At 26.9% G+C, this 24,253-nt stretch overlaps 1 protein-coding gene across 1 annotated transcript; it reads right to left on the bottom strand.

The window, feature by feature from the left end:
• Positions 1 to 3,197: 3,197 nt before the first annotated feature.
• Positions 3,198 to 16,125, bottom strand: LOC114128390 (odorant receptor 67a-like). Its single transcript, XM_050203719.1, has 6 exons — positions 15,366 to 16,125; positions 4,773 to 4,842; positions 3,747 to 3,846; positions 3,497 to 3,616; positions 3,277 to 3,425; positions 3,198 to 3,204 (listed from the first exon to the last, which is right to left on the bottom strand). Exons 1-6 carry the CDS (start codon positions 16,105 to 16,107, stop codon positions 3,198 to 3,200), a joined length of 1,188 nt encoding a protein of 395 aa, XP_050059676.1. The 5' UTR covers positions 16,108 to 16,125.
• Positions 16,126 to 24,253: the final 8,128 nt, after the last annotated feature.

Here is a 24,253-nt window from a genome sequence, read left to right as displayed (position 1 = left end):
TTGGCATATCTAATTATAACTTAGTGTATAAAAAAAAAATAATAATTGTAATAATTATATGTTATGTTATAAGTATTAGTCAGCAATGTAAATCGTCGAAAAATAATAATATTATTATTATTATTTTTTTATTAGCTACAACTAACATAAACTATTATTGCCCAACAATTAAAATACATAAATACAATATAGATTATTATAATGTAGTATAATAGGTTCATATATTATATAATATGAAATAAAGATACCTAATTCAGATAAAAATATAAAATTGAATCTAATGTACTTGCAGGTTTCGTGTATATTATAATGAAACAATAACAAATAATATTATGAGGTAAATGTACAAGGTGTAGATAATTATAGTTCCTCTTAATAAAGTCGTTAGAAGAGATTGTAGAGGCCTATAATGATAGCTGTGAACTCGGAAATGAAAGAAGTAAACAAAGTTTGTATGTTTGGACAAAAATGGGCAAGGTTTTTGTTAGAAGAAGTAGTTTATGAATAAGATGATTTATCGGAATTGATGTCGAAACACTTGAAAATGGATTTAGAAAAGTTATCATTAGTTTTAGGAGTAGGAAATATGCACGGTTTATTGCGTTTGACTGTTAGAAAATTTGAGTTTTTTTATTAACTGAGCAGCCTTTGTAATTCGCTGGGTGACTACCATAGCATATATTTTCACACCTAGCAGGAGAGTCTGTTGACAAATTGCATACGTTAGATCTGTTTTCTTCCCTATTTCTTATATACCGTGGAACGTAATAATTGCAGTAACTCTGAGTATGTCCAAAGGACAGGCAGCGATGAAATTAAGGTGGGCTTTTGGGTGAATAAGATTTTTTGACAACTATTTTGATGTGTGGAAGAAATTCAATTTTTTTATAAGTCCAAGTCATTAGTGTCTTTTTTTATGTCAACCAAAAAATAAGGCAAAAGTGATTTATTGGAGACGTGTCACGTGCTTAATATTATGAGCGTGGGTGATTTGATGTCCCAATTCCGAGCAAGCGCAAATAATAGGTATCTTCGCATTAAATAGAAGGGTAGAGGCAGTGACGTAAATCTAGTGGAGCAGGGGGGGGGGAACTGCCCCCCCTTTTATACTGTTATCTCACAATGTAAATTACATTTTATATTTTTATTTGATAGATTTTATTATTATTTATATATAAGTGATCACAGCGAATATTTTTTTAAATAAATGGGTAATGGGTATTGAATACTTTTGTTTTGCTCCTCCCCCTATAATTTGAATAAGTTGGCGCCTCTGGATAGAGATTACGAATCACTACCCGTAATGAAGTTTAACATCTTGTTGATAAGTATGAAAACTGTAATTGTTCTCAATTAGATGTTTAATAAGACGTAATCTGTAATTCCCATAGATATGAGTGTGAATGATTATAGGTATGAATGTGTGATAAATTCTGAATGAAACTGAAAAAATTACTCACGTCTTTGATATAAATTGGAGGTAGTTTTGGAGAAATTATACGAGTGCGAGTTTAAGTCTTGTTTGTAAGCGTGCTTTCATTTGAGTCATTTTGTGTATCGAAAACTGAGTAGGTACCAATTAGGACTTATCTAAGAATATTTTTCGTTTTTTAATCTCTACCTTGGACCAGAGCGAAGATTATGATGTATTTCTTTTGCTTGAAGTTGAATTTTTATTTGTTTTATCATGATTATTGTACACACCATTATACTAAACAGAAATAATAATTGTACGCGAAAAACCGACAACTGTGCAATTCATTGTGGGGATAGGTACGATAAGTATTGAATATTTTTGTTAAACACTTAAACGTTTCTTTTAACTATACAGTCACTGTTTAAATGTGTTTCAAGTATTACATTTTAAATCAAATTTAATAGTAAAAGATAAAATTTAACGTTTGAAAGAGTGAATTGATTTACGTCATATAAATTTCATCATCAAGTAGGTACCTATGTTTTCAGATTTCTTATGGTACCCACTACTATAGTTTTAACAATAAACCGCTCATAAATAATTAGCAACAAATTTATTTATCATATATTATGTATTATGTAGATAGTATGAATATTGAATAGTGAATACAAATTACAATACAACTACTTTATGTCGTATGAGTAGTTTTAAGTAGTGTTGATAGTTGTTATGTTTTGTGAATAAGTATTCGATTTAACGTTAAACTGCTAACGACATCTCTTAAATAAATATTTTCAATTTTGAAATCATTATAAACATACGCTATCTAGTTATTAAATGATAAATTGTATCGTAGATTTTATACTACGTAAGATTTCGGTTTTACCTTGGACTTTAAACTTAAGAGTAATAATACTCTATGAGATATACTTAAATACTGTATAAGATAATAGTATGTATAATGTATTATCAGTGGTGTGCCCAGGAATTTTCTGGAGGGTATGTTATACGTACCTAAGTAATTATGCATTTCAGCAAATTGTGGATCCAGAAGTGCTCAAAATCAAAGATGCAATTATCGGATCTTTAGGAGTTAAAATGTTAATATAATAATTATAAAAAGTACCTATGTCGTATATCATATTCCATGCTTATAAGTTATAACTGTTTATTGTATAACATGTAGAAGGCTACATTTTATATTTTATGTATTACCGTTGTGACATTGTTCATTTTTTAGTCACATATTTTGAATTTTCAAGTCTGGTATTCTTAGTTTTGACATTAGTTAAGTCTTTGCGGGCAGTGACTATTAGACTTTTTTTTACCGCTCAATGTTTATTCATTAACAGACAAACAATAACGATGATTATGATGCCACTTATTATGTACCTATAACTAACAAGCAATAAATCACACAAGCACAATTTAACTTCAAATCTAGAAATATAACAAATAGGTAAATATTTATGATAAAAAAAAAAATTATATTTTATTGTTAAAAGCATAAATTATTATTATTAAAAAAAAAAATGGTTGTCAAATTAAATACCTACATAATAAATGAGCCAGTTGATACTTTGTATACTTAAATTTTATTCAAAATATTATATAGCTAATACTAAAAGTAAATAGGTACCAATCTATTTTTTTTAAGTTTAGATCAGAACTATATGTATGTTATAATATTTTTATTAAAACATTCAGAAAATATAATACTATTTATTTATTTTATGAATATTTGAATTGATTAAAACAGATGTTACGCTATAAGATGATCTTATAATCTGAAAAATAATAGAATTCATTTATTGTTAACGCATAAATTAATATTGATTTTTATACATACACTTGCAAACATAGGTAGATCAATAAATTTTGTGAATGTTACATTAATTTTTAAATTATTTGAATTATTCATACGCATTGCCAACAAAATTAGTTTTTTTATTTCAATATCCAGCCTTGTCCAGTCACAACTATACAGTCCAAAATTTATATTTTCTCTCTACAAATAAAAAGATTAATTAATCGATTAAACCACATGATTTTTAATAATAAATTTTTTTTATATTTTACTCGTTCGTTTACGTTTTGAAGTAAACTACAGTACATGTATAATTGAATTCCAACAACTAACAGTGTCCACGAAAAAGCAATAACATTAGAATTGAAAATTGATTTATCTTGAGTATAAAACTAAAGTAGTACATATTATTAATATTTCACCATAAATCATAGATAAAATTATAATAATAAATTAATTTGGAAATAACCTTAGAATTTAATGACTTAATAATAATAAAGATATTATGAAAAATAATCTCACCATCACAATTAAAAAAGGCATAGTTATCATTCCTATTGAATCTCCTACCATATAAATTAAAATAATTGGCCGTGCAATCCCATATATTGTTTTTAATTGGCTGAAAATTTTCTCCAATGTAAATACTTCTTAGTAGTTATGCAATATATGAAAATACAGTATGAATTCTCAAACACAATTTCAAATAGAATGGGAGAATAAGTATCTTAATATATATATATATATTAAGTATATGGCCCAGTGCCGCAACTACCGGGGGTTCATTGCATCCCTCAGTAAAGAATTAAAAGATCCCTATTGAAAATTACTTAAAATTATTACGCAGAAAATTAGAAATTAATAAAGATAATATGTGTCTATTAATAAAACATATATTAATTATGTTCTGTTTCATATCACCTACATCTTTAAAACAATTCTAACAATTTCAGTATTTTTTCCATTATTAGTTGATACTGCTTTATTTTAACTAGAAATGTATTTACTATTTTGTATAATAGTGATTAGTGTAAATATGTAAGTATATATACAAAATGAAAACATATGAAAAACATAAATATTTAATTTTTTCATTATAATTTTAAACGTATCAACCATTCTTATCTAGCGTAAGTTTGTACTTTTTCAGTTAAAAAGAAATTTCAATGGTGCTAGATACTCAACGTTTACATATATAAATAGATTTTTTATGCAAATATTTTGTGAAATTTTGAAAAGTAAGAGGTCCTACTATTTGGTATTGCACCTCAGCCCTAAAAACCTTAGTTGCGGCATTCGTATATGTAAAATACAATAAGTGTAATTATGTATAAGATATTAAGGTATACATTTGCCATTTTTTGATATATATATATATATATTTTTTTTTTTTAAATTAAATTTAATTGCATTACATTGACCTTACTACTTAACAAGCAAAGTAGTTGATTTTTTAACAATATTAGTATTAATTTTATTTGTGATTTAAGTCTCATAAAATAATGGCAATTGCCACTATTACAATATTTTAAATTAAAATATATTTACTTATTAACAGTTTGACAATCTAAGATGATTGATACAAATTCTTTCTGAATTTCCTTTTTGTTTAATTTACCTGAAAATATTTACTTAATTAAAATAATTGTATAGGCAAGCTATAATACTATACAATTAAAGTACTCAGGAAACTACATAAATTCAAAATTGTACACCTATAACTCAACATTAAATTCTTCATGTTTGATTACGAAAAAGGAGCAATGAATGCTGTGAAATCAGTATTTACATCAATTAATATAAAAAGTTGTTTTTTATTTATATTAAAGTATTTACTATTTAGCATCATATATACCATCCAATGAAATTCAAAAAAGATATTTATATGATTCAGATTTTTCTTTTACTTTAAGAAAATTTGCAGCACCCAAAGATATAATAACTGCATTGTATAAGCATAACTAGAATCTGAATTTCACTAACCAAATGATGAGATTTTATCCAACTTAATCAATTATTTTGAGGATACGTGAAACGGAAGACTATGTCATAGAACATACAGAAGAGACCTTTAATAGACGATTGGAATTGTTATTCAATGATTGCACATGATGTTCCGTGAACGAATAATTCTATTGAAAGTTGACATAATTATTCCAATTCTATATTAAGTCGTGTCATCCACCCTCCAATCTAAAATTTATAAATTCACTAAAAACAGAAAAAAGTTTAAACCGTTTTAAAATCGAAAAATATATTGCAGGGTTTGAGCCATTCAAGGGAAAAAAATAAAAAGAATTATTTACTAATTACATGAAGCTACAAATGTAGGTCGTTGACGGCTATTTATGTGGAATTGTTTATAATTTTCAGTACCAACATTGGCTATTTAATTTATATTGATGTTATTATAGTATGTACGACTATTAAGACTTTTAACTTTTAATTTTTAATAAATAGCGATATTACCGCAATGTTTTTGCTGCAATAATTTGACGTGAATCACACACCTGGTATCTGTTCACGCAGTCTATAGTTCAAAAATGTAGCGAAAAAATTATCGAAAATAATGATCGACCTCATAAGCAATTGTAAGAGCATTGAAAACAAATTATAATTTATAATAGGATGTCTCATTAAATACTGGGATGATGTAATGATGCATTATATGGCTTCGAATAAACTGCCGACCACTTTACTTGGTATTTCGAACATAAACCGCTCTAGTCTTCAAAGAAATCTAAGTATATAAATGCTGCACTTAGTTCAGAAAGTACCTATTAGAAAAATAAGTAGAATGTATCGTAGCCAGAAAATAAGAAAAACTACATTATATATTGTGTGCAATACATGTCAAGATGATCAGGGAAAAACAATCTGCTTATGCGCTGATCCCTATATTCATAATTTTTATATTTTATAATTTATTATTTTTCTCTATCGAAGATTCGATTATTATTTGATTTATTTTTCTGTTATAACTTGTTTTAAACATTCACTGCAAAGTTAGGTACTTTATTGATATTTTATGTTTTGTTTTAATATTTTATTCAATTGAAAAGTTGAATCATTTATGAAAAAAATGGAATAACGTCTCCCATTCTGTAGTGTCAGGTACTTAAAAGTGAGAAATGTTACTGTATTCGTTATGGATAATGATTTCTTTGTTAGTTGATGAAAATGATATCAACTTTAGTTAAAATAATAAATTAATTTTAACTTCATAAAATAAGGTTTATATTATATAACTATAGATATTACCTATATATATTTAGTATTATTATATTAATTATATAATGTGCATTTATAATAATTATTAATAATATCAACAATGCAATTTTATCTACCTATTTATTAAAAAATACAGTAAATTTTAAAGTTTTAAAGTTTCACACATTTTAATATATTATACAGTAGTCAGTAAGTTTTATTCGATAAAAACAAAAAAAATTGCGTATCCAAAAGCAGCTAAGTAAACCGTTTTAGCAAATAGTAGTAACTAATGTTGTTGTTATGTTATGTTAAATTATATAGTATTATATTGTAGTATCTAGTACACATCTGCAGTGGCGAAGGCTTAACAATTTTATGTAATTGCGTATCAAACAATATCTATTACACCACCTTACCTACATCGATTAAATTGGTACACCTACCTACACATTTTACAAAAGTGCACACATATTATAAAGCATATTAATATTATTATGATCATAATTTTTTTTTTTTTTTTGATTATTTTAGCACAACGTTATTTTTACTTATTTTAACTTATTTCTTAATTTTTTTTTAGTATTTAAAGTAAAGCTGACGTTTGCAGATTACTTCAATACAATTAAAAATAATTTTATCATTGGTTTCGACTTTAATTCTAAACACAATGCTTGGGGTTGTCGCACAAATAACCCTCGTGGAATTGTCTTAAATAATTTTGTCAACACAAATAATTCAATATACTTGCACCACCGGGCCCTACCTATGGGCCTTCTTCCCTAGCTAAAAAACCTGATATTTTAGATATATTTGTCACTAAAATTCTTAGTAATTTACACTGTCTAACTTATAACATTTTAGATTTAAATTCTGATCATTCATCTGTTATACTCAATGTGTCCACCACTGTTTTTGTACGAGTTGAACCACCTAGACTTTTTTCTCCTTTAACTGGCCATCTTGAATTTCAAAATAGCCTAATCAACGAATTGATTTAAAAATTAAACCTAAGTCAAATCATGATATCTATGAAGCGGCAAATAACTTACTATGCAAATACAATCAGCGCTGCTTGGGAAGCCACCAAGCCTAATAAAACACATAATTTTAAAAATAATTACTCAATAGTATCTGATCAAATTCGCTGCCTAATAGTAGAAAAACGAAGAGCTAGAGCTATTAATACCCTGTCACTAGGCTTCCATCTCACAAAACAGCTTATAATAAACTCGCTAACTCACTAAAAGAGGCTTTGGCAAAATATAAATCATATGAATTCGAACAAAAATTACACTCTCTATTAGTCATTAATGGAAGTCTATGTTCATAGGACATCTATATTCCGCAATATATTATTGATGTTAAAAATTATTTACATTTTACCTTACCAAGTGCTCGCCCAGAAAAATACTTTACACCTTTACAACTAGTAGTTACTTGACTAACTTATTCGATTTATTCGATTTTAATGACTAGATATATTTCCAAAATGATTTCATGTTCTTATTTATGTTGTTTTTAATTTTAATAATGTAATTTGAATAGGCTATTTGCGTCAGACTTTTACATTTCCTACGAAGTTCGGAAAAAATAGAATAATTGTTTTGAGAGTTTGTTAATTTAAATTTTTTATGCGCTATCTTTTTCAGATTAATATAATTTCTTAGAGAAGGATTCGACCAAGAAATATTATTTTAAAAACTTGAACTTAATTTAATTTTCGGTACCTACATGAATGTCAAATGAGTGGAAAATAATTTCATAAGACACTTTCCAAACTTAGATTTTGAAAATTTATTTTAAAATCTAATTGATATAAAATTTACTTAAATCATCAAAATTACAAGCATTTAAATTGTAGATGATAGAAGTGGAAGACTCAACCGTAGTTTCTGGGCTTTCAGGGTTACAAATAAATTTTAAAGGAGGGCGATAAGCATCGAATTGAGGGGTTAATGAAATACCAACGCGTATATTATTGATGAGGCAATCAGAAAAAATTAAGCCTAGAACATCTTGACGAAATTTTGCAACATCATTACATTGAGTGAGATCTAGTAAGTTTATAAAACTGTTTTTAAGAACTTCATATGTAGGATTCAGCATTGAATTATTTTTTAACCTCGAACCTGAAGCTAAGTTAAAATCACCAATAATTAAGATTTTTAAATTTGAGTACAATAATCCAACATTTTCGACCAATTCACAAAACATTAATATGAGAATTTGGGGGTATATAAACACAAACCAATAATACAATATAGTATTTAAGTTTTACTAAAACAAAGACTTGATCAATATCACATATATTTTTAGTAGGAATACGCATACAACAATACTTCTGATGAATAGCTAATAAAACCACTCCTTCTTTAACTTGATGACTATTTACTCTATATCTGATCTAAATATATTAAAATTAAATAATCCTAATTCTGCATCAAAAATATTTACATTCAACCAGGTCTCAGTTAATTTGTAGGGCTATAGTTAGGTTACAGCATTACGAAAATAATTTAATTTAGTTTTAAGACCTCTAACATTTTGGTGAATAATGTGTAAATTCAAAAAAATGGTTTTTATTATGCGAAAAATTATTAACAAACTCAGATTTATTTATAATTTTGTGTACACCATTAGCAAATGATTGTTTGGATCAATTGTCAATCCAAATTCGCCCTTTGATGAACGCGTAGTCAATTTATTGTTCACGTAACTTCAGCAAATAGTCTCTTTGATTTTGAGTGCGATCAGAGCTTACACTAATAGTTGGATGATCGGAAGAGAGATTATTTTTATTCTTGAGAATATCGAATGCATCAGATATAGGATTAAACACGTCTTTTATCGGTCGTGGTTTGTTTATTTGAGGACGCCCAAGACGAATAACCTTGACTAGTGACGGCAGTGCAGTAGAGTTATTAAGAATAGATTTAATAACTATGTTAACCGCATAGCATAATATCAGTAGGAATTATGTTTTGTATGAATATGGATTCACTTCTAATCTAAATTATATAAAATATTTGAATAAACTAACAATCATTTTATCCGTGTGAAGAACAGTAAAAATTCTATCAGCCATCAAAGAGACGAAAAATAAAATTAAAATTATCGCTATTTATAATAGATAATGACATCTATATTTTATTAATTAAGTTTATGTTCCCACTAGAGATATAATAAGAAAAAATCATCATTCAGGTGTATGCATATCTAAGTTCCTACATGAACTTAAAATTATAGCTTATACATGTTTTAAACTTTTTCTACAATGATGTGTTTTTTTTTTGTGTCTGTGTACAGCATAACTAGTCAAAATAATGCTTCGATTTTAGGCTTTGGGGGTGGTTTCCGATGGCAAAGTGAATATCATTGATGTATTATAGAGGTCAAAAGTCAACATTTTCCAACAGTTTTCAAAAAAATCGTGAAAAGCAAAAAAAAGTGATGGAAAAACGGGAATTTTTACTCAAAACCAGTTTTCGACCAAATCGATTTTTTTAAATGGTTATAACTAATAAACTAATCACTGTAAATACTTGAAATGTTCACCACATGTTTATATTATTATTATTAATTTTTGATTTTTCTGAGAAATTTTTTTTTGAAGTATCATCGATACAAATTTTTTGGCCGAGTAAAAACACTTGAAAATTTAATAAAAAGCTCCTCGTAAGTTATTCTTATAGTGATTAAAAAATTATAAAAATACATAGGCACATCTTTTTTTTATTAGCATTTGAAGTTCAAATACTGACAAAAATTCTTCAAAACCATGAATATTTGCAAATTATTTTATAGGTATAATTCATAAAAATGTTTGTATAAGTAGCTGAGAGTAGAAAATTTAATACAAGATTTTTCATAAGCTTAGCTCATAATAATTATGAAAGAACTTAAATTTTGGTGTATTCGGGACATTAAAACATAAACTTCATTTTTTACCAACCATTGGAAATTATATACTAGGCTGACAAATCATCTTCGTTCAGAATCGTTTTTCGCTTGCAATGATACCTATCATTGGATTCAAATTTAACACTCCTATAATATTCTACAATAGTGTTCCACACGGAACATAATGTACAGCAGAGTGGTACCCACTATTTTATTTTATATTCAGTCTAAATTGTACATGCAAATTCTATACGTTACTTTTTTTCATTTCGTCTAGGTGCCTTAATTTACTTCCTTTATTTTTTAAATAAGTTTCCACTTGAATTAATTTTCAATTTTCAATAACATTACTACATTAGTCCTCCAATTACTAATGTAGGTGAATAAAATTGTGAATTAAAATTCTTGTGGAAAGACACTGTAAAATTTGTAGTTTGTGGTGTTCAGAAGGTTAGCCCAAATCGATAGTGGAAATTTACACCCAATAATAATATAACTATATCATATAACGTTCTGTAAGTTTACTCTGTAACGTTAAAATTAAAAATACTTAAAACGGGAAAATTAATTGTTCAATAGTTTTAACTTTATAAGGTAATAAGTATTAGTATTAGCTATTAAGGTAAGTACTAAATAGTATTGCTTATATTTCAAAATACAGTTTGGCAATGTTGCACGGGCTTAACACATTTTTACTAAAAATAATTTGGGCTCAAATGAGTTGTGATTTTGGGGGCAAGTGGGCTATACAAAAGGTGTGATGGGCGCAAATGATTTGCACCGAATTGTTTAATACTGCAGGTGTTGCCAGGTAATTTACAATACAGGGTGATGTTTTTAAAAGTAAGTATTTATCAATTAAGTTTTTTGAGATTATTTTTTATTTACATAATTTTAAATCATTACAAATACAAATACTGAGAATGATTATATTAGATTCTAATTTTTAGGATTTATTTTATATTCGAAGCGGAGCGTTGGATGTAGGTATTGATTTTACAATAATGCGATCGTACAAATGTTTGTATTTTGTCCTGTTATTTTTGCTGTACTCGAAATTAAACTTACATTGTAGTCTATTAAAATAGTAAAATTTATCTAACAAAACTTAGTTTTTAATTTGATAAAGTAAGTTTGTGTTAGAACATCTTACCTTTAACATTAAGTAATCATATTTTATATGTATGTTCTATAAATTAATAATAGCGTGTAAGAATAATATAAATGTATATTGTGTGACGATATTCAAAGGTTTATTTAGTAACAACAAAAAATGTGTATCCAGAAGTAGCTAAGCGAACCATTTTAGAAAATAGTAGTAAATAATGTTATTTAGTGATGTACAGTACGCACTAAGTGTGTTAAAGACCTAAAAAGTAAAAAGTATATCTTGCGAACTGTACACTATTCACCACCAAAATTACATCGACTTTAATATTAGTATTCGAATTTCCCAAAGACCATATAATAATATTGTTATTATAATCACTTATCATACAATTTTTTGGCGCTATTAGCATAATTGGTACTAGTATTATTTTTACTATATTTAATCTAAATTTTCAGACGAACAACCTTCTCACACTTTAACTTATTTTATATATTTTTTAAGTAATGTAATAAACGATAGATAAACTCAGATAGAGAACAAATAAAAACTTCTAAATCATGTTATTATCATAAATCCACAATAAAATAAATAATGAATTATTACGTAATATTACGGAAATTGTAAATAGTCAATATTATAATGTCTGAAATAATAAATATATTTTTATTAAGAAACATTTAGTACTTAAGGTACTAACAAGATAGAAAGAAGCAAGCACTAATATTATTAGTTAACGAAAAATGACTGTTTATTTTACACGGAATTATTATTTACACGTGCGTTTGTCACAGTATGTACATAAAAATAAGTTTAAGTTAGGTTACGTGTACTGCGATGTTACAAGGAGTTGCGGTGTTATCGAGTACCTATGTATATTGTATAACATTCAAAATTGTACACCTATAACTCAACATTAAATTCTTCATGTTTGATTACGAAAAAGGAGCAATGAATGCTGTGAAATCAGTATTTACATCAATTAATATAAAAAGTTGTTTTTTATTTATATTAAAGTATTTACTATTTAGCATCATATATACCATCCAATGAAATTCAAAAAAGATATTTATATGATTCAGATTTTTCTTTTACTTTAAGAAAATTTGCAGCACCCAAAGATATAATAACTGCATTGTATAAGCATAACTAGAATCTGAATTTCACTAACCAAATGATGAGATTTTATCCAACTTAATCAATTATTTTGAGGATACGTGAAACGGAAGACTATGTCATAGAACATACAGAAGAGACCTTTAATAGACGATTGGAATTGTTATTCAATGATTGCACATGATGTTCCGTGAACGAATAATTCTATTGAAAGTTGACATAATTATTCCAATTCTATATTAAGTCGTGTCATCCACCCTCCAATCTAAAATTTATAAATTCACTAAAAACAGAAAAAAGTTTAAACCGTTTTAAAATCGAAAAATATATTGCAGGGTTTGAGCCATTCAAGGGAAAAAAATAAAAAGAATTATTTACTAATTACATGAAGCTACAAATGTAGGTCGTTGACGGCTATTTATGTGGAATTGTTTATAATTTTCAGTACCAACATTGGCTATTTAATTTATATTGATGTTATTATAGTATGTACGACTATTTAAGACTTTTAACTTTTAATTTTTAATAAATAGCGATATTACCGCAATGTTTTTGCTGCAATAATTTGACGTGAATCACACACCTGGTATCTGTTCACGCAGTCTATAGTTCAAAAATGTAGCGAAAAAATTATCGAAAATAATGATCGACCTCATAAGCAATTGTAAGAGCATTGAAAACAAATTATAATTTATAATAGGATGTCTCATTAAATACTGGGATGATGTAATGATGCATTATATGGCTTCGAATAAACTGCCGACCACTTTACTTGGTATTTCGAACATAAACCGCTCTAGTCTTCAAAGAAATCTAAGTATATAAATGCTGCACTTAGTTCAGAAAGTACCTATTAGAAAAATAAGTAGAATGTATCGTAGCCAGAAAATAAGAAAAACTACATTATATATTGTGTGCAATACATGTCAAGATGATCAGGAAAAACAATCTGCTTATGCGCTGATCCCTATATTCATAATTTTTATATTTTATAATTTATTATTTTTCTCTATCGAAGATTCGATTATTATTTGATTTATTTTTCTGTTATAACTTGTTTTAAACATTCACTGCAAAGTTAGGTACTTTATTGATATTTTATGTTTTGTTTTAATATTTTATTCAATTGAAAAGTTGAATCATTTATGAAAAAAATGGAATAACGTCTCCCATTCTGTAGTGTCAGGTACTTAAAAGTGAGAAATGTTACTGTATTCGTTATGGATAATGATTTCTTTGTTAGTTGATGAAAATGATATCAACTTTAGTTAAAATAATAAATTAATTTTAACTTCATAAAATAAGGTTTATATTATATAACTATAGATATTACCTATATATATTTAGTATTATTATATTAATTATATAATGTGCATTTATAATAATTATTAATAATATCAACAATGCAATTTTATCTACCTATTTATTAAAAAATACAGTAAATTTTAAAGTTTTAAAGTTTCACACATTTTAATATATTATACAGTAGTCAGTAAGTTTTATTCGATAAAAACAAAAAAAATTGCGTATCCAAAAGCAGCTAAGTAAACCGTTTTAGCAAATAGTAGTAACTAATGTTGTTGTTATGTTATGTTAAATTATATAGTATTATATTGTAGTATCTAGTACACATCTGCAGTGGCGAAGGCTTAACAATTTTATGTAATTGCGTATCAAACAATATCTATTACACCACCTTACCTACATCGATTAAATTGGTACACCTACCTACACATTTTACATTTAATGTATCAAATCAGCCATCAAAGAGACGAAAAATAAAATTAAAATTATCGCTATTTATAATAGATAATGACATCTATATTTTATTAATTAAGTTTATGTTCCCACTAGAGATATAATAAGAAAAAATCATCATTCAGGTGTATGCATATCTAAGTTCCTACATGAACTTAAAATTATAGCTTATACATGTTTTAAACTTTTTCTATCGTCACTGAAAAGATAAATTCTCTAAAGATGATGTATATCCATATAAATTAAAAGATTTATTGTATAGGGATGCTGAAATTAATTATCATTTTGAATATCTGTATCATTCAGGATTCTTATAATATAAGTGAGGCCTGGGCTTCACTTGTCAATGGACATATTATATCTTTCAAGTTCTATAATACCTTGCATTATAAATTTATTTTGTTTCGTTTGACTTGACTTATAATAAATTAAAATAAAAAGCTAAAATTCTTAAGCATACTTCACTCACTAAAATACTAAATTTTAAACTAAAACTTCAAATATTTCGGTTAGTCAAAAATCAAAACTATTACAACTTACAAGAATAATCTAGAAATATTGAGTATGCTTACAATACCATACCAGTAATAATTTTTCCATAGAAATAAATGTCGTATAACAAACACCAAACTTTCTATTTTAAAAAGGTAGGTAGGTAAGTGGGTACTACTTTGTTGTATAATATGTGTTTAGTAACTATTATGAGTGTGTTAAATTTGAATTCAATAATATATAGTTGTACACGAAAAACGATTCTGAGCGGAGACAATCAGCTTATAAGTAAATTTCGTGGTAGGTTTTTTTGATTTATCTATTATATTATAGTCATTTGTTTTACTTTTAGTACTTATTACAGTAAGTTGATAAAATTTTTTCACCCCTGAAGTTTTAAATCGAAGCATTATTTCAATAAGTTATCGTGTACACATACACAAAAAATAACACACATCATTGTAGAATCAGTACATACATCACTATTCACTCCATTCAGAATCTAAAATAATGTTGAACTATATGTATGTAAAAGAAAAACATAATATACTCACCATTTTCATTTTTTGTCATTTTGAAGTTTTCATACGCAGATGCTATTATTTCGTAATGAGTAGCCAATAATTGAAGTAATCCCAAGGTTAATAGATCAAATACTACTAATCCATATGCAGAATACCACACCACTATGAATTCCAATACGTAAAAACCCTTATAAAATTTGTTATATGTTTTCGCAGTAATAGGGTACCTCATATTTACAACATTGGTCATGTAAATATTTTCATCATTTTGTGTTTCTTTGCTTGCGACATGATTATTTACAACAATTGGTACTATTGACCATGCAAATGCTGTCATCAAAAATATAAACAAATACCAAGGGAAAATTTTAGCAAATTTTTTTCCACATTTGTTAATCTTATGTTTGTTTTGTTTCCAATAGTTATTGGACAAAAATGAGTCGTGCGCTACTTTAAATAACTTCCAAATTGTTTTAGCATTATAAATTGTTATACATATTTTTAAATTTCCAACCACAATACATGCAAGATAAAATAGTATTTGTATATCTTTAAAACTGATTTTCTCGTATGTTATGTCATTGGGTTTATAAAAAAACCCCGATAATCCAATAACAGTTATTATGCTTGTAAATACAACTATCATCATGTTGATCACGTTATATATATTAAAACCAAATATTTTTTTACAATTTGGATCAATCATTTGGTAATAACCAATTGTTTTGAACAACGTTAAATCAAACGCATAATTTTTCTCTGTGGTATTCATGATTTTTAGAAGTCAAACACGTTTCTGAAATTTAATAAAATAAAAAAATGTATACAAATTAAAAATTAAAACTATATAATTCTTTTCAATACTTAAGAGAGATACTAATAAGTAGAGATATGATCTGTATTCTATTTTACATTTAATGTTTGATTAAAATATGATGTTAATTGAGCTCAACATTTATTTTATGACTAAAAATTGAAAAGATAACAGTTTTTTTAGCAAACATGGTTGCATATTTCGATTTTTTGACTATTTACAAACTGGTTTACAATTTTAACTGCATATTACATATTTTATTGCGAATTTAGTTCAGCAAAGTAGTTTTTAAGTAGAAATTAGTTGTTTTCTAAACATTTGTGAAGAAATTCAAAAGTAATAATTGACAGTACAAAAAGATTTTGGCTAGTGCGAGTGCTAAATTTGTATTCAATGTTAAACCATTATTGTATACAAAACGATTTTAAGAACAGATTTATTATCTTAAATGTTAATTACTAGTTAATAGTTATTACCTATAAAATACTTATTAGATATATTTTATGATACTTGTGTGAATATTTATATTTTTAATCACAAATAATTTACTAGTTTATAAATACACATATAATATTATATACAATATACATTATACTTAGTATAATTATATACTATAAAAGTATAAAATATGTAAAAAAATAAAAATAACATAATAATTATGTTTAACAAATTTTCATTAAAATTGATTTGTTTTATTATTCAAAAACGAATAACCTTAGGAACTTGAAATTTTCACTGACTGTTATTATAATCATTTTCTAGACAATTATATGTGTATACATGATATCATTTTTAAAATACTTTGATTCTTTTTGTGCTATTTATGGTATGGGAATGATAAGTTTTTGATTTTAGTTTTAATTTTTTCTATAAATATCGATACAAATCTTAAAAATTTAATAAAGGGTTTTTCATATACGTTGTTATTGAAAGAAATTTTTTTAAAAATAAGCGTGAAACCACAAAATTTTTTATGAATATATTGAATAAATGACATAGATATAGATTATTTTTTGAGGGCGTTTGAATTTCAATTATCTGTAATAGCAAGGCTGTAATTGCTGTACATACTAAATGAATTAATATAAAATTGTATATCTAAAATATTCATGTTATGTCTTTACTCAAAAGAGTATCTATTTATTAAAATTCACCATTATGTAGTATTTTTTTTAATTTAAAATGATTTTTATTATTACTTATTTATTTACTAATTACTAATTGGGATTTTGGTAATTGGGGGGGGGGGATTTATGCAACTTACCGACTCCTAAATAAATCCCATTCACCACTACTTACGCCGCTGTATTGAAAAGAGGTGGTGAGGTTTAATTATTAGTAAATAATAATGATTTATTATATTGACTATATATGTTTTTAAATTTATTAATACTCGTAATAATTAATTAAATTAATAATATTTAATATAATTAGGACAACATAGATGACGAGTTGCATATCTTGTAGTACCTATACTGTCCTTGATCACTTCCTAAATAGACTACTTTTGACGGTGGTTTAATAATCCACGATTTACGCTAAAATAATGATCAATTGTTTTATTGAAAATCGTTACACTTGTTAAATTATTACTACCTACGTGCAAATGAAATATAGTGTTTTACGAATATTTAAATATTTTAGTACATATAAATGTATACCTTTAACCTCTCGCGTTTTATAAAGTATAGGTACCTAGCTACTATTATATTTATATATAAAAAAAAATTAATTTGCTTCGAATTATATTTTGCTCGCCAAATATTATGTCTATGTGCTCATTTGAAATACTTCACATTAATATTTTACATTTTGTTTTAACCAGTTATATTAGTAATTTGTTGTATAAAAATCAGCATTAAAATAGTTTACTTAAAATTATCTATTAAAAAGTATTTGAAATAAATACATACCCGTAACATCAACTAGTTATATCTCAAGTACTACTAACAGACTTACTGATAAGTGATAACACAAACGCAGTCTATCATTAGAAATTTAGCTAGCGTGATAAAAATTGTTTTAAAACTATATACATTTATATATATTTTAATTTATTTTAAATCCACTTGTCATTTATGATTTTTATTTTTTAGGAACATTATGCAAGTATATGAAGTACCAGAAGTAGGTATCAATATTTTAACAATTTACATTTAAAGTTATGTTTTAATATTAACCATAAAATCAGAACTTGTAAACTTTGTTACTTGTTAAGAATTAGATTTTAAAAATGTATAAAATAAAGAATCTTTAGTCTCTTTGTAGGTATATTTCAATGTGCATTGTATGCAATATGCGTGCATAGGTAACATATGTATGAATCTATACATTTTTTTATGACTTTATGTATATCGTTAGCGTGACTTCGGAAATTAAAAAATAATAACAAAATGATAACCTTTTAATATCTATGTCGAATACATAGCTTATTGTGATATTCCAAGTTATTACGTTAAATAAATAATATTACTTTTCTTTGGTAGGTAAACTATTTTAGTTAGTAGACTTTTTACTACTATTGATTACCAATCTACAATTATATAAATTTATTTCAAAACTGGTAAAGTGAAAAAAGCCTGTCAAATTTTATATTATATATTTTATATCAGTTTTATATTAGGTACCTACCTACTGATTATATATATGGGGCAATTAGATACCAGTTAAAATACAATTTAAACAATAATTTAAAGTATACTATTTAGGAGTGTTCAAAATATTATTTGCAAGTACCTATAGGTAATACGGAGATATTTTTATTTTGTTTGATTTTAATTTGTATTGTTTTTTACAGATATAAACTTAAATTATATAATGAAACTTAATTTGTGAGAAATATAAATCTTATTGTTAAGGTGGTATGTAAGGTAATTTGTATGTTAACGTACATACCTCATAATTAGGGATTTTCGATAAAATGTTGGTGATTTTGCCAATCAGCTGTTGTGCCGATTGTTGCACTCTGGCATTTTTACACCGTCAACTCTGCTTGACTCTGTTCGCTACCATAGAATACAGATTTGCCTACCTCACTACTTTTTTCAACGGCTTGCCACTCTGACGTCTCCAAAGACACTCCGACTCACCGTAAATTCTGTTCAACAACCGTACCACGTGTCATACACCTTCACGAAATATTATTAGTTTTTTCACGCGGGATCTACAGCCAACATGATGGGCTAGAACAGCGGATCCCAACCTGGGGTACGTGAAAAAAATATTTTTCGTTTATTTATATTCTAAATCGATATTTAGGGTACGTGAAATAGTGGTGAGAGAGGTCTAGGGGTATGTGAATGAAAAAAGGTCGAGAACCGCTGGGCTAGAACAAACACTGTGGGCCGTTGACGGCCGAACCTACACATCGATCGATCCAACACATCATCTGCTGCTCACGTCGTCATTTAATAACTATATACTTCCCTCTGTCCCCCCATGAGATGCACGAGTTAAAAGGCGTCACAAGACGTGTGTTATGTACATGTTTTTCCGGTAACTCTGAGGGAACACACCATATTGGCAAAAATTTGTCAAAATCATGAATATTTACAAATTATTTAGTTGTTCAAAATTCATAAAATTGTTTGTATTTATATCTAACGTTAAATATTTTAGACTGATAAATAATCTCTGTTCAGAATCGTTTTTCGTATACAATGATACCTATCATTGCATTCAAATTTAACCTACTCTAGTCCGAGGTCCACCCCACCCCCTAATGTACAGCAGAGCGGTACCCACTTGCTGACTTTTTTTTTAGATTCTGAACGGAGTGATGAATGTATTGATTTTACAATGATGTATGTTTTTTTTTTTTTTTGTGTCTGTGTACAGCATAACTAGTCGAAATAATGCTCCAATTTCAAACTATGGGGGTGGTTTCCGATGTAAAAGTGAATATCCTTGGTGCATTATAGAGGTAAAAAGTTAACATTTTTCCAACAGTTATCAAAAAAATCGAGAAAAACAAAAAAAAAATGACGGAAAAACGGCAATTTTTACGCAAAACCAGTTTTCGACCAAATCGATTTTTTTTATGGTTGTAATTCAAAAACTAATCACTGAAAATACTTGAAATTTTCACCAAATGTTAATGTCAATGATATCTGTATATAGTTAAATTTTCAAAAATTTTTGACTTTTTTTGAGTTATTTATAGAATACTGAAATTTTCGATTTTTTTGAGAAATTTTTTTTAAAGTGTCGATAAAAAATTTTTGGATGACCAAAAAGTTTTGAAAATTTAATACAAGGTTCCTTATGAGTTGTTTTTATTGTAGCTAAAAAAAATTAAAAATCGTTTGTCACAATTTTTTTTTATAAGAGTTTATAGTTCAAATTTTTACGAAATCTGTCGAAAACGCGAAAATTTGCAAATTATTTGAAGTTGAAAAATCATAAAATTTTTTGTGTTTATAACTAAGGATTAATAATACAACACTAAGTTTTCCATAAGTTTACCTTCAAGTATCTATAGAGAAAACTCGAAGCATCATTATAGGAAAAATTTTAAGTGCGTTTGAATTTTAAATTTTAACGAAATCGCGTAACGATAACGATTTATCCTCAAACGATTTTAAATATTTGTTATTATTCAAAAAGTATAAGTCGTAGATACTTGAAAATTTTACCAGTTATTAAGATTAGCGTTTTCTTTACGTGATTTAATTTTCAAAATATTTTGACTTTTTTTGAGCTATTTATAGACAACTGCAATTTTCAATTTTTCTGAAAATTTTTTTTTTATGTGTCGATAAAATCTTTTTGGCACTATCAAAATACTTGAAAATTTAATGCAAAGTTCCTCATAAGTTATTATTATAGTGATTAAAAAATTGTAAGAATACATAGGCACAATTTTTTTTTATTAGCATTTGAAGTTCAAATATTGACAAAAATTCGTCAAAACCATGAGTATTTGCAAATTATTTTGTAGGTATATTTCATAAAAATTTTTGTATAAGTAGCTAAGAGTTGAAAATTTAATACAAGGTTTTTCATAAGTTTAACTTACAATTATTATAAAAGAACTTAAATTTTGTTGTATTCAGGCCATTAAAACATAAACCACCTTTTTCACCAACCACTAGAAATTATATCCTAGGCTGACAAATCATCTTCGTTCAGAATCGTTTTTCGTATACAATGATAACTATCATTGGATTCAAATTTAACACTCCTATAATATATAATAATGATCTATACGGCACCTAATGTACAGCAGAGCGGTACTCACTTGCCCGCTTTTTTTTTTGTTTTTCTCGATTTTTTTGAAAACTGTTGGAAAATGTTAACTTTTTACCTGTATAATGCACCAAGGATATTTACTTTTACATCGGAAACCACCCCCATAGTTTGAAATTGGAGCATTATTTCGACTAGTTATGCAGTACACAGACACAAAAAAAAGAAACACACATCATTGTAAAATCAATACATTCATCACTTCGATCAGAATCTAAAATGAAAAAAGTTACGTGAAAAAAATGCAAAAAATTAAAAGTAGTCGGGCGGCTAAGGTAATCTACGCGCCGTCGTCAAATCGACCGGTGGATTCGCAGGAGCGGGAATCGAGAACCTGACCTATCCTAGAATGAGGTCTAACGCCTATATCGACTATAGTTTAAGTTGGACACTGGTGTCGATTCTTGAGCTCTTAAGCCGTTTCCGAACCGCAAATAATACTGTATTAATCGCGTCGATTTGCCCGTCAAAATGTCAAATCCTTACGATTATCGCGTAAAGTAAACTCGGAAAATAAAAATGTTCTCACATCGTCGAGTATCCGTCCGTAACGATCATAAACGAAGAATCACCGTCGTTATCGTACGTTTCACGACGATTTAATAGACGGGCGCGCTATTCCGGCTTACCACTCGCGGCTCGAAAATCAAACACAAACGCCCGTCGTAAAGACCAATAACGTTTATGTTGCGGAAACCGAAACGCGTTATGATTTATAGGCGCGTACATATTAGCTCCGTATTATATTACGCATAGGTACGGTATACAGTAATATATTTTACACGTATACCCGCTCCGAGCTCACAAGAGCGCGTGTCGTTATAGACCGACAGACCAATACATAAGATAATAGCATTAAGATAATTATTACTATTTATTATTATCGCTCTCGATAACTTTTTAAACGCGCTCACTGTCGAGCTATAATATATCGTATTATAAATTATAATATACTTATTGTACGAAAAAACGGGAGGAAAACTGGAAAATAACGTATTTAAACGAAGCGGCGGCGGCAGAAGACGTTTTCGAAAAGACCGCGGCGGAACAGAATTTTTCGATTGGCAATCGTCTATAATACGGGTGGCGCCGCGCCGGCGGAAAGAAGAACCGCTTCACGTTTTATTGTATAAGGAGAGGAAAAGGTTTGATGATTGATTTGATTTACTATAGACGTGTCAGCTGCACCCAAGGTCATCTATTTACATAACACAGTAAGATAATAATATGCTATTACCTACCCAATAGGTTATCAATTGTTTTTTTATTTCTAATCGGTAAATGCGTATAATCAAAAGTTACTTACAAAAATACCGCAATAAGCATCAGTGATCAGTAATACACCTTGTATTATAAAAATACAAAAGGTTAGGTAGAATATTTGAATGTAGAGAAAATACTATAATTATACGTCTAGTGTATAAGTTTAGTGTATAACCTAAGTCAACAAATTATATCATTAAATAATATTTATATACCAGTTACCTATTATCAATTTTATTGTAATACTTGTATATTAAGTAACCATAGCAATATAAGTCACAATAGGCAAATGGACTAACATAACATAAAACGTTCCATACTATGGAATATTATAGCTATGAAGTATTTTATTCTAAAATTCTAAAATTAAATAGGTACCTGTTATCTCGTTTATGTATTTTTTAAAAATGAAAAGTTAAAAGAATTATAAATTAAATTTAATGTAAAAATGTATCATTGGTTAGTTATATTTAAATGTTGAGAGAGGGGATCTACATGCAGGCTTATGTGGTCCAATTATCAGTGTCCCAATCAATTAAATTAACTAAATTACTAAATCATAAAAAAAAAAAAATCAACAATAAGGGTAAATTTGTAAATTTTAAAAGTATTATTTGAAAGAATATTTGTATTTATACTTGCTAATTGAAAATTGTCGAGTTTTGTTTAATTTTCCGATGAGTAAATAAATTTATACACAAAGTCATTTCATATTTTAAAAAATTATTTAGATAGGAACCAACATTTAAAGTTACTCACCAGAATAAATAACAAAGATAATTTTTAAATTTTAATATTTATTACATAGAAAAAAATAGTTTGTTTGAAGTAATAAAAAAATTAATATTAATAAGCAAAACATTGAAATATTAGGTATCTATAAAAAATAATAATTCTGTTGAGATTTTTAATTATTGAAAATGTATAGACTATAGATTATCATTTATCAATGTCTTTTGATGTATTCTTTGAAATGTTTTCCTCTTTAAATTTTACTTAATCGATGTCGTTCAACGGGGTCATGACTTATTTAAGTATTATTACTAAAAAATGAAATAATTTGTATTTTTAAATTCAAATAAAAAACCATAAAAAATTAAATTATCACTTTTACTTTGTTTAATTTTTCTATTGAACAAACACGGACTTTGAGAAAAGTCTCTGGTAGCCGCAATTAAATCTAGTTAGGAATTTTTATGCAAAAACAGTACTAAAAAAATTCGATTTTTTTACTTGACATATACGTAATATAATTTTAATTGTTTTTTGGCTATTTATAGATACTTGATATTTGTGATTAATTATTGTTAAAATATTTTTATCCATCCAAAAATATTAAAATTTTAATATAATAATGTCCCTTATAAGTTATAAGTCATAAGGTTAACCCAACCTAAACAGGCGGGATATGAGGGTATTGATCTCTCGGCTGTAACCCATTTGCGCCCTAAAATAGTCTATTTGTGCCCAAAATAAAAAGCTTAACACCCTGATTTATAGTCCAAATGAGTTTATTTTGCATGCAACGTTGCCGTCAATTACCTTTTTAAAAAATAAAATCGTAGGTACGTAAAATCAAAAGTAATAATCATTA

Source organism: Aphis gossypii, chromosome 3, assembly GCF_020184175.1.
Source record: "Aphis gossypii isolate Hap1 chromosome 3, ASM2018417v2, whole genome shotgun sequence".
In the NCBI taxonomy this organism is placed as follows: domain Eukaryota; kingdom Metazoa; phylum Arthropoda; class Insecta; order Hemiptera; family Aphididae; genus Aphis; species Aphis gossypii.
The sequence above is the reverse complement of the archived record's forward strand: the minus strand, read 5'-3'. Positions and strand labels throughout refer to the sequence as shown.

Bases quoted from the DNA above. Each gene is read 5' to 3' on its own strand.
- LOC114128390 (XM_050203719.1), bottom strand. From the start codon at position 16,107: ATGAATACCACAGAGAAAAATTATGCGTTTGATTTAACGTTGTTCAAA. The intron at 4,843-15,365 runs GTGAGTATATTA...AAATATTTTCAG, and splicing joins AATGACAAAAAATGAAAATG to GTAAATTAAACAAAAAGGAA. The intron at 3,847-4,772 runs GTAAATATATTT...GAAAATTTTCAG, and splicing joins GATTGTCAAACTGTTAATAA to CCAATTAAAAACAATATATG.